Source organism: Mchenga conophoros, linkage group LG10 (genome assembly GCF_057382185.1).
Source record: "Mchenga conophoros isolate Kocher_MC1m ecotype Shallow Benthic linkage group LG10, M_conophoros_male_GT1.1, whole genome shotgun sequence".
NCBI lineage: Eukaryota > Metazoa > Chordata > Actinopteri > Cichliformes > Cichlidae > Mchenga > Mchenga conophoros.
Genome location: NC_140535.1, coordinates 22,980,193 through 22,998,481, shown reverse-complemented (window position 1 = coordinate 22,998,481; position 18,289 = coordinate 22,980,193). Strand labels below are relative to the sequence as shown.

Here is an 18,289-nt window from a genome sequence, read left to right as displayed (position 1 = left end):
TTTCATTTATTTTTTTGTGCATTTGTAGCCAAACTAAGTCCAGTCAGAGTAAAATCAGCACCTGAAGAACCAAAATAAGGTCTGCAATGAGGTCCATGTGTTCTCTTGTGTTTAATAGTAACTTAAGATGAAGTAAAATGGAGAAAAATAAATGTTTTCTTTAGTTTTAAATGTTAGATATTAACACATGTTCTCTGTATGCTTTCTATTGCACAACGTTGTGTTGTTTTGCACGCGTATTAATTAATCAGGAACTTGTACAGCTCGAAAACTACAACTTCAGAATTTACCTGTCAATTCAATCAACACCTCTCTTGTATTCTTGAAGTGAAAGGTGAAGCGTGACAGAACTGTCACCAGCTTTTTTGCAGATGCAAAGGTGAGACAGGCAATATAAAACAAAAATATCCTTAGTAAGCTCTCACGCATCGTGCTGGGAGATGGATAAGTTGTGACTCCACATTGCTACAAGCCCGTCTCAAAGAATGGCAGCTGCATGATTAAAGCATACAGAGACTGCGCTAGTTTAAAAACACTTGTTTCCATGGGCTCTCTAAAATGAGCAGCAGAGACGTCCATAATTAGACTAATTATTCAGAAACATCATATGTTGATCAGAACAAAGGTGTCAGAATTTACACAAGCAAAATGGCACTCGCAGCCACGAAAAAATAAAGTGTGATGATCTTTCCGTCTGTGAGCTGATTGAGGGATGGTTGTGGAGTTGTTTGGTTTGAGAATAGTTTCTGGCAAAAGAAATTAGGATAAAGATGAACACAGTGAGACTTCTGTCATCTTAAATTTAATACTTTTTTTTTTTTTCTTACACAAACTGTGTGGTACCACGGTTCATTGTCACCATGGCTCTACTCACCAGTTGCTTGGCAACCAACTCCTCCTTGGAACTGATGCAACTGCTCGTGTCTCCATAATTATAGGCTCTTTTACAATATTTAGCAAAAACAAAAACAATAGAATTGCATGAAAAACAATATCTAATGAAGCTGCAGCGATGCTTGCAGTTTAATTTGGTCTGACATCGCATGGATTGCATCTGTGGTTATCCTGAATTAAAGTACACTATGCTTAGACTGTGTGTAGTTGTGGTATATAACAGCTGCTTAAAACTTTGGGATCACTTTCCAGTTGACCTGATTCTGAAATAAAAGCATATTTGTTTTATGTTTTTTAATCTAAAATAACATTTAAGCAGAGAAGAATTCTGAATGACATTTATTTATTCTAAATTATTGAGGATTTTAATGGAATAACTAAATACACTTTGTTTCTGTGGTCCAGTGACATTCTGGGTTACCTACATGTATATCATTTAAAACGATCATTAGAAAAATAATTTGCTCAGCAGAAATTGGTTATGCTGGTTAAAACATTGATTTATCTGGCTTGTTATGTGTGTACAGTATCAGCCTTTGGGTTGGGTTATAGTCTCAAATAAACAAACTTTTTTCTGAAGCATATCTCCGTTACGGTTCTAATAATTTAGTCAATGTGGGAAAGTGCTGAATAACTAAAGATTTTGTACGACGCTGTGCTCGCCTTTATTCTCAGAACAACACAAAGGAGGGAAAAAAAGAGGCACCAGTACTCAACTGCTCAAGAGCAGAAGAGCATCACAGTCCTTAGACTGAGTAACAGATCATCAGCAGGCAGCCTCATTAAATGTTACCCGCAAGTACCGTATCGTGCTGGTTAAGAAAGGGACTGTGGAAACTTGACTGTGGGTCTTGGTTTTTTTTTTTTCTTTTCGTTGTTTTTTTACGCTTATCCTCATGGAATAACTTTCATTTTGTAAAATATGTCCACTCTGGAAAGTTTCAGAATTTAAAAAAACACAACATGTCATTCACACAGTTTGATGCTGCAGACACACAAATCGCTACAATAATTAAACACGATAAAACTGCATTAGGTTGAAGCAGTGCTGTATTAGTGGTAGTTGCTAAACATTGAATCAGTTGACATTATTGATTTATTTAATAATAAATATTTGCAAAATTTCTGATCAGTTTCATGTTACATGGCTAAAAACACTAAGACAAATCTTTAGTGGTAGTCAATGTGTTGCGCTCTTCTTTATTCTTGCTAGTGAAGCACGTGATTCCTCCAGCCAGGTGTTGGGCTCACCCCTCTGCAGGAAGGCGGACCTCCCGGACCCAAAGGGCTTCTCTGAGGTTGAGGAAGCGCCAACGAATTCATAAAAAGGCCTACAAGATAATTAAACATCTGTGAGCAATTCAGAGGTGTGAAAAACCTGTGTGTGTGAGAAGAATGTATACCTGGGAGTTTAAACTGAAATTGAGCTGTCAGATGGTTGACGGAAACCTTTTTAAGGAATAACAGACATGTCCTTTTACTTCTGTCTAAACCAGCTTAATTACAAAGCCTGGTAATTACTTAACGTCAGTGCAGTCTCATTAATGTAAGCAGTGACCTTCAGTGTGAATTTTGGCAGCTGAATGCAACGGTGATCGGTGATCATCGTTTTACTTTAAGGAGCCTGAATCTAAACAGGATGAACTGTAACTTTTAATTGTAAGCTTAAATGTCTTATAACAGATTAGAACCAAGGAAGTTTAATGTCAACAGAGGAAAGTCCACCGAAGAATGAACGTCTCGCTGAAATGTCATCATGTACTTAATTTATCTTGCTCATGATAAGTGTACTGAAATGTCTTGACCGAATCATAGTTATGAGTTTAGTCAGGACGTGTGGTGCCTAGTTTTCTCACCCAGATCTGGTCTCTTGCAGGATGAATCTCGCTGGCTGTAGTTGGAGGAAGCTGACGTGCTATCTGTGGAGGAGGACTTAGTTGAGCCGACTGATGGTCTTATTGCTCCCGGAGGATTTGTTTTGGGCTTTGCCTGAGCTCCAATCGAAGCAGAGTTGCTCCATTCTGGACAACAGTGGCAGACAAGTAATATAAGTGAAGCCCAAAGTAGTGTTTGCTGCTTTGCTTTCATTGCAAGTTACCCCATAAGTTGAACTTTTAACAGCACCAAACAAAACAAACAGATTTGTTAGATTGAGTGTGATCGAGTCTTTGCATAGTATCAGTATCATGTACTAATTTCAGTACTACTTTATGAGCCTCGACAAAAAGGTTGCCATAAAAGTAACTGAACTGAATTGATGAGGTCACACTGTGTTACGTGTGGGTCTCATACCAGAGTGCTCCTCAAGTCGAAAACGGCCAAAGCAGAGGTGAATCCTCCACTGTTTCCTGACATTCTCCTTCATTAAACAGTGGAAGAAGAATATGAAAAGTCCTGCAGCAAATAGAAAAGTAAGAAAAGGTCGTGAGCTCAAGATTAGATAAGATCTGGGTTTGAAGCTCTTTGTTCCTCGCACAGGTATTTCTAATTTTCTCTGGAATAATTTCATATAGAGAAGTAAACAGCGGTGGTTGCTTCACTCTAATATACAAAAGAAAGTATTATAAGAGAGATCAGTAGAGGTGAAAGCTGTTGTGATATGGTTGCATCATTTGGCTGTTTGAAATCTTCCTTTTCATCTTTTTTTTTTTTTTCCCTCATCCGAGCTTCTTTTGAACTCCAGTTGCAAAGCGGGTTGTTGTGGAAAACTGCACACGTGGTTAGCAAAATTTCACACAATAAATAAATCCACAACAACACCCAAAAGGTTGTCTTCTTAAAAGTAAAGCACCATCTTTTTACAAGTCCGTGCATGTTTATAATGTTTGATCTTTGGCATATTACACTATCCTTACTTCTCAAAATTGTTTTGACTGACTGAAAAGAAGAACTAACACAGCCAGATGTTCATGTCAGCTAATAAAGACACACTTGGCTGACTGAGACGTTAAGTATTCAAAAAAACCTCAACAGATTGAGGCTAAACAGTTACTTATATGGTAAAAATAAGCTTGATGACTTTCAAACTTAAAATAAAATTCTATCTGGACGTTATCGAGCTTTCATTAACTGCCTCTGTACAAAAGGACAACCTTGCAGGCTGTTGAGTCCAGAGAACAGATACAGCAGAACTATTCTGCCTGGCCCCCAGCCAAAGAAGCCAAGAGTCCATGTTAGCCCCAGTAACAAGGTTAGACTGGCAACTCCTTTCAAGTCCTGCATGACTCCACTCCTGGTCCCCGCCGGGCTGTTGGCTCGCATACGTCGAATCTGGATTAGAACCACCACAAAAACCTAAGAGGAGATTGAAAAGAAGCCTCAGAGTGGTTGGATTACAGGCACATGGTAAAAGGGTCAAAAGCAAATTTACACAGTAATAAAGAATGTGTCTAATATGAAGGGGTTTTTTTTCTAACTCCACCAGCCACTTTGTTAGATAAAACTGTTCAGCTGCTCATTAATGCAAATGTCTAGTCAGCCAATCACATGGCAGCAGCTCAGTGCATTTAGGTATGTAGACATGGTCAAGGCAACCTGCGGAAATTCAGGCTGAGCATCAGAATGAAGATTTCTGATGATCAGTTCTGATTATCATAATTTGGTATAAACAACATTAAAGCATGGATCCATCCTGCGTTATATCAACAGTTCAGGCTGCTGGTGGTGTAAGGGTGTTGGGAATATTTTCTAGGCACACTTTGGGCCACTTCGTACCATCTGAGCATCATTCAAACGCCACAAGTTGCTTGAGCATTATTTCTCACCATCTCCATTCCTCTTTGATCACAGCGTACCCATGTTGAATTTAAAAGGAATAAGGAGAACACATAACAATCTGACAAGTAAAATCTTTAATGAAATGTGAAATGATTTACCCCGGTGTTGAAGAGAAAGATGAACACAGCGTAGGCAACCACAGACACATAAAATGTCACATCGTCCTGGAGCCAGCAGCTGGGAGGGTGACAAACAGGAAAAAGACAGACGAGGCATTAGTAGACGAGATCAGTGAACACGATGAATGATCAGTGTGGTCGTATTTGAACCTTCTGCAACTAATGAAAACATCTTACTGACTTATCATTCTTGAATCATGTGTTTGGATAGCCCGAGAGTGTAATACCATGTTACATGACTTCCAATATGACATCAGATCAGCTTGATCTGGCTGAAAATAAAATGTGAAGGAAATGGTTTTATCTATTTTTGAAGATTTGTGGTTTTACATCATGGATTTGCTTTTGTAATTGGAGAAAATATGTTGTGATATTCATTTTTTTCCAGCTAAGAGATAGAATCTCTCTCTATATCTAAAGAATCTATATCTATGTGAAAGCTGAATGAAACCTTCAACTCTCTTCAGATCATCAAGTATGTATCAAGATATGAAAAATGAATAAAAGATGAATCCAAAACTCACAAGTTATCAGAGTTGTCCAGCAGCTGTAAGGTAGAAGAAGAAGTGTCTGTGTAGATGTGACTGCCGTAGGCCTCTTTGTTCACGATGAGCACCAGGATGCAAATCACCAGAGGAAGCCCTGGATGGAGATTTCAAATACATACAAGTATGTATGTACTTACAATGTCATACCCTCAGAAAAACAAACAGAAAATATAATTGCTTTTAAAATTAACCCTTTTTGTTATATAAAAATAGCTGTCTAATGTAATGCACTTTTAGAATTGTTGATGATCATATTAAAAATACCCAAACTCTTAAGTAATCGCTGTGAGGCTATACTTTAGGTGTCACACTGCTCAAAAAGCTCCTTGTCAGGCAGTTTATTCTCTTTATGATTTCAGAAAGAGGGGAAATCATTAATATGGCCCAGTTCCCTCCATCTGCTGTTTAAATTTTGATTTTGTGAGATGCAGCCAATCAGAAGGTGACCTAAAGGGAGAGGAGCAAAATGGTTTAATACTCTGCACTGGGGCCCAGTATATGATAAAGATTATTTTGGAACCATGACTCATGCAGAGCATCTCTGCTAGAGTCTAACGATCTAGAGATGGACCTGGAAATGAGCATAATACGTCCCATTAGAGATTTTTATGAGCTGTCATCACACCATATAAGTAATAATGTTTTCTGTGTTGCCATTAACTAAAATTCAGTCATGCAAAAATGTGACTCACCCCATCCCAGAAAACAAAACTTGAGCATATAAGAGGGCACGTAGGCGTTGAATACTTTAACAAGGGCAAAGTACATGTTAACGGCCTCTAATCCCATCCAGGTGAATGATGCAAGCAGGAAGTAGTGCAGGGTGGAGGCCACAGCCACGCAGAGAGGGTACAGACCCCAGGAGGACAGCCAGGAGTTGACCAGAAACACCAGATTCAAGCCCAGCAGGGCCAGAGAGAGGTTGATGAGAATCTGAGAGGGGTAGTCTCTACGAAGCTTTCTAAGAGAGATATAGACATCGTGGAGAAAGTCGAGAGGTTAGGTACTATGATACTTTTGTGCTACATGTAGATACACGTACAGAAAAACCTTTAGCAGTGAAGTAAACTCAACAAACCTGAGAAATGCATGCATTAAAATACCACCATGACAGTGAAACTTCAGCATATCCTTTGCTGTTTTCTAACACTGAAAACAATGTGTGCCTCACTTAAAACAATAGTTTTCCTCATACATTTGAATTGGTGTTGACAGGCCTGTAGTAGCACCCACAGATCTGTGCTGCATGTAAGCAGAAAACGCTTACTCGAAAGCCGTGTACGTGAGAACGGTAATTCCCAAGAAGAGTGACGAGACTCCACAACCAAGATAGGTGATAATGGTCAGGATCTGCTCATTAGCAGGGTCCAACTGAGTCCTGGCGACATCCTGGAGACATGGAGACGTTTGGTTACAGGGCTGTATTTTCCAGTGTGCATTATTAGCTCTTGGCTGATCCTGTTCCTAACTGTTCCTATATGCAAGTTTACTATATGTAAACTTGCATAAAGCCCAGCATCTGTCTAACCACTACTACACTGAAACACTTTTACTATCTCTAGCACTTATAGTAAAATTAGTTTCATCATAGCTCAGTGATAAAGTATAGGAATGGGGTTTTATGTATTTTTATTGTGTTTAATTATATAGGGGAAAAAATCTGACATTAATTTATGTAAAGGAAACAACTTGTTAATCAAATAATTTAAAGTGGTTAAAAAAATCCTCTTCGGTAGGCATTCATTACTCTGTGGCTTTCAGCCTACAGAGTAATGAATAAGGGACACTGGTCTGCACCACAGAAACCATGGAATAATTAGCGAAATAAGTAAATCTTTTTAAATAAAATGTATTAGAAATTAATTATAGATTCAATACATTATGTATTTATTTCAATTTTTAATTAATTACAGACACGTTTAATTATTTAATGATGAATTTATTCATTTAATTTTGGCGTTCTTGGTACTGAATAGCCCAGGAGGCATTTCTCATATTTATTATTATTAATAATGGTGCAATTGTTGCAAAACAGCAATCCCATTACAGTATATGTTGTCGGGAGTTACTCGAACATAATGAACTGTTTCAAACTTTTCTTTGCAGTAGTTTATTTTTAAATATTATTCCTTTAGTGCCCTCTGCTGGTTAAGCCTGGTCAAAGCATATTGACACCACTGCAATTCAGTTTGATACAAGAAAAAGAAAAACATAATTAGTAGTGTGTGTATTGTTGCTGCTGTTACCAAAACTTTAAAGTGCTCTGCCAAAATGTGCTTTTTAGGAAACAGAAAAACAATATTAAAGTAGTAGTTTGTACCAGAAGAACTCCAAAGTGTGTGAGATGATCACACAGGCAGGTTGTGTAGTAAGGGCTGCTGTTGTATTTCCGACATCCATAATTGTCCCAGTCTCCTTGTCCATCTGCATGAGAAGAGTAATGTTTAATGTGGCCCGCTTCTTCCAGAGTTGATTTGATTTGGAAGAACAGGACTGAGATCAGGACGTACTGTTTTTATTGAAGTTCCAGTACACACACTCGACCTGCTTGTAAGGCTTAATCAGAGACAAAAGAAACATTAATGCATTCATTGATTAAAGGTGCTTTCATTACACGCAGTGTATATTGATAGAACAACCTCTCCTACTGTGTTTGGTATAAGATGTTGGAGTGTGACTTCAATATCTTCTTCCAGGTCTTTGATTGGATAGCTGGCGTTGGTCACACTGGCTGCCACCACAAAAGTGTTGAGGGTCTGATCTATTTGTCTCCCCTGAAGTTAAAACACAGTACATATGAATAACATGTTTCACTAATAAGCATCTAGGAGCAATTCTTCACAAAGAAGTGGCTTCATAGAAAATACCACCTTAAAGAGCGACGCGATGGCGTAGAACTGAAACTGGATTCTCGGTCGGGTCTGATTTGGGGCTTGTTGGGGGAAGCAGTGCTGCAGGGCAGATGGGAGGGAGATGAAAGCCAGTGTGCTGTTGAGGGGATACCTGTTGATAAAAATCTATAAAGACAAATTTTCTTAATTCTTTTTAAAGCTCAGGCAACATGTTTCAGCTAACAGCACCGTTGATTTCTGAGATGCACTGCAGACAATTTGAGCAGCATTAATGCGGTAAGTACAGACTCATCTGTATGTTTGCTTAAATATCGCCAAGAAAGACAATGTTTAGTGTCAGTTTCAAGCTGCTGCAAACAGCACTGTTCAAAGCAATGACTGTAGAAAAGCCTACATTTATTGGTTCAAAGTAGCATGTTTTATTCCACATGTGGAAACCTTTTGTAACACCTGTTCACCTGCTTCTTAATGCAGACATTCAGTTTTATTTATATAGTTCCAGTTGACAACAACAGTGGCCTGTAGGCACTTTATATTATAACATAAAGACCCTACAATATTAGAGAGGAACCCCAACAAGCACAGGACTGCCCTATGAACAAGCACTTGGCAACATTGGGAAGGAAAAACTCCCTTTTAACAGGAAGAGACCTCCAGCAGAACCAGGCTCAGGAAGAGGAAGCAAGCTGCTGAGATGGAGCGAGGGGAGAGAGATGGGGCAAATGACAAAATATTAAATCAGCCAATCACATGGCAGCAGCCTTGTAGACATAGTCGAGTAGACCTGCTGAAGTTCGAAGCGAGCAACAGAATGAGGAAGAAAATTTACAGAGAAATTTTGCCGACCTCGGGTTTTTTGCCAGTAGCATCAGACGCCACTCCAATCATTAAACTGTTAAACTCTCCAGGAACTACATCCACCACTGCGATGCCGATGGCTGGAGCGACCAGGGTGGAGGAACCCTCATAACCCACTATCCTGTCTCCCATTGCTTCTGTAATATTCAGGATGCTGGAGAGAAAACAGAAGATTTTAGTGTCCCCACATCAGATTGTTGGAAAAGTTTATTTCTCGTTCTGCATTCATTCCTTACTTGTTAGTAAAAGGCACCAGGTTGCTCTCAGATTTCAGTATGTTTGAAATAATGTTGAGAAGAGCTTGGCCCAGCTCTGGTGTGACCACACTGACGTTAATGATGTCCTGCAGCTTGTTGAGGACTATCGTCAGTTCGTCATAGTTGAGTGTGGAGTGGTTACTCAGTAAGACTTCAATCATATCTACCACATCCTGAGCACTATCTGGAAGTTAAATGGCACAACTTGTGAAACAGGCATTTTTATCCCATTCTAACTTGTAACACAGCACATGTCTAATATGTAACAGGGTTTATGTTGTAAATACAGATGTTTGGGTAATTTTAGAGCTGGGAAAAAAGTCTGTGACTGACCGGCAGTTACGCTGACATGGTACAGGTCAGGGATGGTCTCCACCACTGGACCACAGTCTTCCAGCTCTGGAGCCATCCAATGGGTATTGAGCTTGCCTTTACTGTCAAACAGAAGGTGGACAGAGGGAGAATGCATAAAAAAATCTGCAGAGAGTAAAACCTTTAACCTTTTTTTAAAATTTTCATCATCTGGTTATACTGCCACCTCAGCATGTTGCATATCAACATTTGCTAGCCGCACTCTTACTGGAAAATAAATGGCATCGGCTAACTACCCAACAACAGAAATGAGGTTAATTGGATGGATTGGTGACATTATGTGAGACCTCACACAGCTGTGAGCCATTTTGATTCTGAGAATTACCGATCATTTAACCTCTCATTAGTCACACTGAGGTCTTGATTAATGCATTTACAGCAGAGCCATCACTGAGTGTTGTGACACTGAGTCAACACGCAGTCTTTAGAACAGCAGTAAAGCCATATAAATGTATACCAACGGATGTGATTAATACTCAGACGTATCCATGTGTTAAATTTATCAGCCAGCCAAATACATAAAACACACAGCACACTTCAACTGTAAACATGAGGACAAATGTCAGAGCATGTGTACTTTAGCAGTCTTGGTCTAATAAATCTTTACTGCTGGATTGATTTCCATTACTTTAGCTGCAGATATCCAGGGCATCAAGAGGATGAAGCCCAGTAATTTTTTTAATGTTTTTTCACTAGTAAAGGTTTATATTGTTGAGTAGACAAATCCAGCAGCCCTGATAATTCTAAGCTTTTAAAAAAGTCACCTACATAGATGACGAAACCCACAGATTCATTGCAGCGAGTTGCCCAGCAGTCTTTCACACTATGCTGCTTTTAAACTCAACCATGTCACTGACCTGTTGCCATTTAATCACATATTTTGTGAGATGTTTCACTTGGACTACAAATGAAAAATGATTAACAGTCCGAGCTCTCACCAGTGTCGAGTGGCGTGGTGGTCCGGGTTCTTTGGGCACGTTTGATTGGCAGTTTCTCCTCCTGAAGTTTCAGGCCACACAAACAGGCCTTTCAGGGTTTGGCGCATTTCTGCATTGCACTTAAACGACACTGGAACAGTGAGATGTTTGAGAAAGAGATCAAAATGAGAAGATTTTCAGGGCTGGGTCCCCCCCCCCCTTTTTTTTTTTAACTCACATATCTGGCTTATCTCTATGTCCTCAGTGAGTATGGAGATGGACCCCTGATTATAAGGTGTCAGCAGTATGTTTCGTATCTTCTCTTCGATTTCATGTATGTCTGACTGCATCATGACTTGGACCTGGAAAATACAGCTCTCTCTTCTGGAAGTAACAGAGCTAAATATGGTTTGCAGAATGACAATGCGCTCATGTACATAGCAAATATAACATCATGATGTTATACTTTTTTAATATTATCTGCGTAAAGGCAAATAAAAATGAACAACGTAGCAGCCAGTTTCCTCCTCCTCCAGGCAGAATTTCAAATTTTTTGTTTATTGTAATCAGTTCTAAATAAAATTGTACGGAGACACACAAAGCTTACCTTGAAACTGTGTCTGCTAATACCTGGGAAAGAGTAAAAAGGATGAAGATGAAGCTTTCAGGGGAGAAACAGCCTTTTGGTTTAAGAAGTCACTGACATATTTTTTATGCTTACTTACTCTGGTAGGGTATTCTGACTGCAGCTTAGGATGATTTCTGGAAGTGAGATCAGTAACTTAAGTTGTTCAAATTGAAAGACCTTTGCGTTCATCAGAATGTGACATATTTCTGGAACTGGGTGAGTTGATGTGTGGTACTCTACCTTTGAGCTTTGGGGACCAGCTGAAATTCAAGCACTGTCATCAAGTTGTTTGGTAGGCTATTGTTGAGCTGTGAAGAGGAAGTTAGCATTCATTTTTACTGCATTACTTCTGCTGTCAGGATTTTACACCCCTATATTTAACCAGGTGAAGGAAAAATAGTTTCCTGTATCTTAAAATAAGAGCTTGGGTGTTCTGTAAGACTTACCCAGGACCTAAGGATCTGTTCTGAGTCACAGCCGCCTGTTATGGACACGTTCACCTTAACCTGAAAATACAGTTCTGCAAAGGAAATTGAGACAGATCAGAAAGTTTTCACCAAGTAATTTATGATGTCAGATGAACCGTACATGCAGTTGTGAAACTGACCGGAGACATTTTCAGGGTTTGTGGCAATGGTCATGGGCGTGGCTACGGTAGTAGAACTTGTACTTGTGATGATGCTTGTGGTTGGGGGTCTAAATTCGGTGGTAGAAAAGGGTGTGGAGGATGGTATTGTGGTTGTAGAGGTAATATTTGTCACCGGAGAAGGCTGTGTCATTGTACTGGAGCTGCTGGTTTCAACTAAGAAACCATCTGGAAGATGCATGTCAGAGACCCACAATGAGTTTTTCTGCAAATACTTCACAAGACCGCACACGTACAGTGCTTATTAATTGGTTAGACCAACACACAATGAACAGTTTATGCCACGTCTACTTTAAATGAACAATATTTGTTATTACAAAAATGTTGTTTCTGTAACGGTTAGTCCAAATGTATGCACAAACGCTTCAATCAAAATGATATTTGTTCATGTTAAAATATAGATAAATATATAAAAATGGAAATAAATATAAAAACACCCTTAAAATTTCATTTATTTCATTACTAATTAGATAAATTAATTTTTGTGATTGAACGTTATGCACTCAAGAAAGTCCAGTTTGTCAATTAAAATTTGGGAATATAAATGTGAATTCAGTTTGATATTCCTCCTCTGTGTCTGCAGAAAAGCTGGAGAACATTAAAAACTTGCAAACTTAAACTGATTGCTTGTTGGTGCATATACCAAGGTAATGACCTAAAGCTACTGCAAAGCTTTGCAGAGATTATTCGACCAAGAAAACAGAATCTGAAATACTGAAACTAATGGAAAACTTGGGATTTATTGGATTCAAATAAAGATCACACAAACGTTTCATCCAAAGCAAGTTTCTGGAAAGAAAACTATTAAAAACTATTTGCAACAAAAGAGACTTTTGAAAAATACCAAATTTAAAAAAACAAGGCAAGACCAGGAAGAAACTGTTATGAAAGCCAAATGAGATTATAAAAAATATAAAGTTTTTTGGTTATTATGTACGAATAAGAACTATAATTAGTTTTTATTAACTATTATCAGTTTCTGTTGAGAATTGTTTCCTACCGACAGGTGTGGTGTGTATGTTTTCTGCATCAGCCCACAGCTGTAACAAACCACTGGGGTCGCTGTAGGGATTTTTAAGCCTCGTGGCTATTAGAGACTGCACATCTGCCACATCCACAGCAGGGATGACATTCACATATACGTTGCAGCGAAAACTACAAGGAAGACACAAAGTCATGCTTTAGATACCACGTTCTTATTCTCTTCTACAACAATGCTTTTCAGGTATTTCGATTATTTTGGGCTCTTTAACCAAAGTTAAAGCCCAACCAAGGTTTTTTTCTATTAAGATGAATGTTTTTCCCAGATTACAAAAATTTTTTGTTTTGTTTTATATACAAATGAAAGAAACATGTCTGTACATTAAAAAAAAAAAAAAAAGTCAGATAGAAATCACACAATATTCTGGGAACTGTAACTCTCTACCATATTACCTGTTGACACTGGAGGGACTGAACCGCATCTGAAGAATAGAAGAACATTTAATACGTATGAAACAAGATGCTGATAAAGATGCTGTCCAGGTCTTACACTCCTACTGTCCTACTGGCCAAACAGACACAGCTATATTTGCATTAAGATAACATCCCCTCATACATACATCAACCTGATGCATCAGTTGAGCTCTGATGTTCTTACCAGCTGGTCTTCATATGGTGTTTTTACGAGGTCTTCTGTATTGGATCTGAAAATAAGAAAATCAAAGAAACTCAGTAACCTTATGGCCCATTTGTTCCTCCCCTCTGACATGTACTATAAAACAAGATTTAATTGTGTGACACACAGTGAGATTCAAATGAATTTTATTGCAAATGTAAATCATCTCCTACCTGGATAGTTCAAACACAGATACTATGTGTAAATAGATGTCGCTCGGCAGCTCCTGTCTGAGCTGCAGGAACAACAAAGAGCAGAAGGCAGTGTTATAGCCGCTGAGATTTACTGCTGCTGAATAAATGTAAAGTAAAGCCTGCACAGTATAATGAAGTCCAAAGCAGCAGGGTCTGGAATTTTTCAGAGAAATAAATGACGAGAAGTCTGACCCTACACAAATTCCCGCCACAGCACGCACAAAATTCCTGGATCCAAAACAATATCTGGATTGAGTCTGTGAATTTCTCTTCAGAATATATATTTTAAAAAATGGAATAAATGACATGAACTCATTGGTAGAGGTAATAAAAATAATTATTCTTATAACAGTTTTTCAAGAATTTAAAAATAGATGAATAAACCTTTTTTTTTTAAGTTTTTGTTTGTTTTACCCATTGGTGTGCGATGTCTCTGGCTGTGTAGATCTCAGTTTTGTTCTCATCCTGACGAATAATAGTAATTATCAGTTTCACTTGGTAAATGGACCATGCTGCCAAAGAGAACATAAAACTGCATTAAATGTTTGTAGATTTCATTTAAGACCATAAAAAAACAAGAGTGATAACTTTCAAGCCTACTTCAGTGTGTATATATTTATATATATATGTATTTTTTACAGTTTGACAGATTTTTTTCTTTATCTTATAAATATTTGAACCTGACCAATATACCACTGGGCTGGGCTTGAAAGTAAAGGAGAGAAGGGAGAAATTGTCATATTATCTTAGTGAGGACTCATAAATAACTACAGATAACAAATGCTGAGAAAACTCTGGGGTTTTTTTTGTCTGAATAAAGAAAAAAGTATCAGTCGATATATTGGATTATTGAATCACTAAATATTGGTATCAGTCTTAAAAATCCCCACATCACTCTGCCTCTATTTAATAATGGCTGCTTATTATTATAAACCAGTAGCTCTCAAATCTCAGAAGCCTGCAGAGTAAAATGACTTTACAGCCCACCGTTTCCATCAATCATTAACAATTAAAAGGATCCAAGTCGGACTTGACTTAATTGAAAGTCTGTGTAAAAGCATCAGCATTTTTATTTTTCCTAAAAAAATACATTTATTCAGCTTAGTTTCACCAGCAGCCACCTGGTGTGTCTCCCTGCCCCACGACTGCGACCTGCCCCATAGGTTGAGAACCACTGTCATAAACTATATATTTTGTATTACGATATGAAGAAAAGATCAAACTGTATTTTTTCCTATCTGCACTGACCTAAAACTGGAGCAGCGCTTTCAGCTAGAGGGAAAGATTCACGTGGAACTAATACTGCGTTTTTCATATGGCTGAACAGACTGTGTGAAAGGAATTTTCTTATGTAAACTAAGCTCTATAGTGCTATGAAAGAGGATTAGGGCCAGTAAAAGAAAAAAATCTTTGGGGGTCATGAGTTCTGACTTCTTCCATATTTCTGAGAAAAACTGGAATGTTTTTTTTTCATAAAATTCCTGCATTTAGTAGCCAAGAAATTTGAATCATTAACAAGTAAAAGTGTCAACATTTATCATCTTATTGAAACTGTAGACTGTTCCAGTTTTGTAGAGATGAAACAAGCTGCTTGATTAATGCTTCGAATTTTCATCTAATTGATTATGAATTTGTTTTTACATTTACTTAACTGCCAAATAGACAGGTGGTGAGTATTTAATGTGAGGGGATACACCACAGACAGCCAACAAACTATCGCTGAGGCTGGAAAAAGCTTGATGAATGTGGCATTTACTGCAGTAAAATAAAATCAGATGATAACGGCAAAGGTTTCAAGTGAAAGTATTCAGGGTTTGTAAGTTGCATGCTCACTGCAATTCAGGCTGCAATCTTGTAGTGGAGCACAGATCTGAGTGTCCCAGTTGTTTCTCTCCCACTTCACAACATCCCCCTCTGTACAGTTCATTGATGCCACTTCCTTGCTGCTGCGTTCTCTCCCCCACATCCGAAACAGAGAGAGTTTTCCCGACACACGGGATATAGGAATGATCTTTATGTTGCCGTTTACAATGAAATGTCCTGATCCCAGAGTGAGCGATCCATTGGGGGCCAGTGTGGAGCACGAAGAGGAGGCAGAAGAAGCAGCTCCATAGAGGACTGTGAGAGAGGGAAGGCATACAAAAGGTGGTCAAGGAAAGACTAAAAAAATCACTGAAACAGCCAAGGCAGGTTTTCCATATCATTTTCTAAACAGGGAATGTAGCTGTAGCCCAGATTCATTTAAGACGTCATGAGCAAAAACACAAGACGGCTATAACTCTTGATAGTGACCCTTGTAAGCAGATTATCACTTGATGCAACCGTGTTATCAATATATAAATCATTGAGATGTTCCAGCCAGACAATTTTTAGATAATAGACTGAAAAGGAGCACCTGCATTCAGTATTGCCTGACAGCCTGTGTAGGAAAATCAGAATCAGTTACAGGAGAAAACTGAGAGGATCAGACTTCTAGATCCCAAAAGCCATTTCTAAAAAACATCTTTATTTCTTCACCAATCTTTATTTCTAATCCCAGAATAAAATTAGGCTTTTAAAGAACACACGATGAGAGGAAACCCACCTGCCGTGAGGTTCAGCAGGGTCCCTTTAAGGTATAGGGCAGGTCTGTCTTTCGTATGTGACCAGGTCAGGCATAGTGGGTACCACTGTGACTCAAGGAGGACGATCTTCTGGGTCCTCCACTCCACGCCAAACAACCAGACCACTAAATGACCCGCCTTAAACCCCAGCCCCAGCTCAGCATACTGTGCCTTTGGATGTCGGTACATAAAGGCGGTCCACGGTGAGGAACCTATGGTCTAGACATGTTTGGAGTTAGTGAGATTTCATTTCTTTAACTGTTCGGCACCTTTAAAAATATCCCTGTGACAGTTAAACCAGTTATAACTGCAGGACATTTATCATCAGTACCTTCTCTAGATTCAGGTAGAAGCAGACTGTGAGCTCTTGCAGGGGGGGGATGGTGATCTGATGCTTTAGTGTCCAGTGGCTGCATCCTGCAGTGAAATTAGCCACTTCCCCCCATAGACTGAACCTAGGCACTGAGAGAAAAATACATCGTTTTTATAAAAAAAGTGCTTCCACAGCAGGAAATCTGAACAAAGGGAGAAGGTTTTACCTTCAGAACCTTCTGGACGTTACATAACTTTCCTATTACAATACTGAATGCTGTTTATTGATCATGTATTCTAATTTATTTATGAGATCTTGAGACTGTCTTTCTGGATGGATTTCCTGATCATTGGACAATGTCCAGACTTTGTTGTGTATTTTGGTTGGAAATGAGCAGTGGATGTTGATAGATCCACTGGTAGATTTTCACCATACATTGTTGTGGAAGCAAATCACTTTTGGAGCTTCTTAACTGGTTTTGCTGGGTATTATATGAAAAAAGAACATTTTTCATTCCTGAAAGGAGTGTGTACAGTCTGGTTTTCAAGTAATTAAGACACTTAATTCAGCTTCTGCATTGAGTTTGATCCTTTTTCAGTTTTAGTTAAAACTGAGAGTTGTCGCAGTGTGTTGGGAAACCTCAATTATGTTCATATTTAAACAGGGTTGGGTTTTTTCTTTGGTTTGTTTGTCTGTTGAAACGAAATATGTTTTAAATTTTTCATCTGAATTAAATAATTACTATATTATTGAAGTGTTTGAACTGTTTTATGCATAATGTCCCATTTTTAGAGGTTCATAATTAATTGGACAATTGACTGGCAGGGAGGTTCTGTTCTCTGGTTATTAAGCAGCAAAAAGAGTGGAGTTTATTCCAGGCTTTTCAGTGAAACTCCATTATTGGGCTGAAAAGGCAAAACAACCCGGTCAGAGAGACAGCAAAAACTTTAGTAGTAATCAGCAATCTGCCTCATTCTTACAAAGCTTGCATGCACCAACCAACTCACCAACAACAAAAAGCCAGAAAGACCACAAAAAGCAATGAAAATTGAATTATTTCCATGGTTAAGAAAAACAGCCTTAAAACATCTAACAAAGTAAAGAACACTCGATGAGGGGTTGGGTGGATCTACCAGTCCAAGAGACATCTTCAAGAAGCCCTTTTTCATACTTTAGACTCAAAAGATAGAAAACATCTAAAAGAGCTGGCACAGCTCTAAAAAAAAAATCAACCTTTATAACCCTTAAAATTCTGTGAGTCCACTTACCTTTGAACATCTGAAAATGGGGGACTGTATAAAAATTCCTCAAAGTTAAGTCAATGCTTTTGTTAACATTGAATTTAACCCATAGATTGTTTGATTTGAAACGCACTGTGATGGTGTACGGAAGCTCAATCACAAAAAGAAAGAAAAAAAACACTTATAAACTTAACTGTTAGTCTCATTGCAACTCTTTTTTTTTCATTGTCAAAAATTACCCTAATGGGTAATTATTTTTTTGCTTTAGAAATTATCATCAGTGTGTTTTGCAGCCACTTTTACAGACCCGGCCACTTTAAAAGGAACGTGTGAAGAACATTTTTTTCTTCTTTACTTATTTAGTCAGCAGGAGCTGAATCTGGAGTCAGTTAAACTGTCTACAGTATTACATC

The 18,289-nt window shown here is 38.4% G+C and overlaps 1 protein-coding gene across 1 annotated transcript; it reads right to left on the bottom strand.

Moving 5' to 3' along the window:
* Positions 1-2,025: 2,025 nt before the first annotated feature.
* Positions 2,026-16,772, bottom strand: LOC146565979 (adhesion G protein-coupled receptor G4-like). Its single transcript, XM_085287977.1, has 30 exons — positions 16,654-16,772; positions 16,304-16,541; positions 15,553-15,837; positions 14,134-14,231; positions 13,699-13,760; positions 13,508-13,553; positions 13,303-13,331; positions 12,869-13,023; positions 11,830-12,036; positions 11,669-11,742; positions 11,463-11,530; positions 11,320-11,356; positions 11,202-11,224; positions 10,833-10,993; positions 10,616-10,745; positions 9,639-9,739; positions 9,285-9,489; positions 9,037-9,202; positions 8,209-8,355; positions 7,978-8,112; positions 7,849-7,885; positions 7,659-7,762; positions 6,606-6,727; positions 6,031-6,299; positions 5,315-5,432; positions 4,770-4,848; positions 3,987-4,188; positions 3,187-3,288; positions 2,751-2,915; positions 2,026-2,225 (listed from the first exon to the last, which is right to left on the bottom strand). The coding sequence occupies exons 2-30, from the start codon at positions 16,509-16,511 to the stop codon at positions 2,104-2,106; spliced, it is 3,657 nt and encodes a 1,218-aa protein (XP_085144103.1). The 5' UTR covers positions 16,512-16,541; positions 16,654-16,772; the 3' UTR covers positions 2,026-2,103.
* Between the last annotated feature and the right edge of the window lie 1,517 nt (positions 16,773-18,289).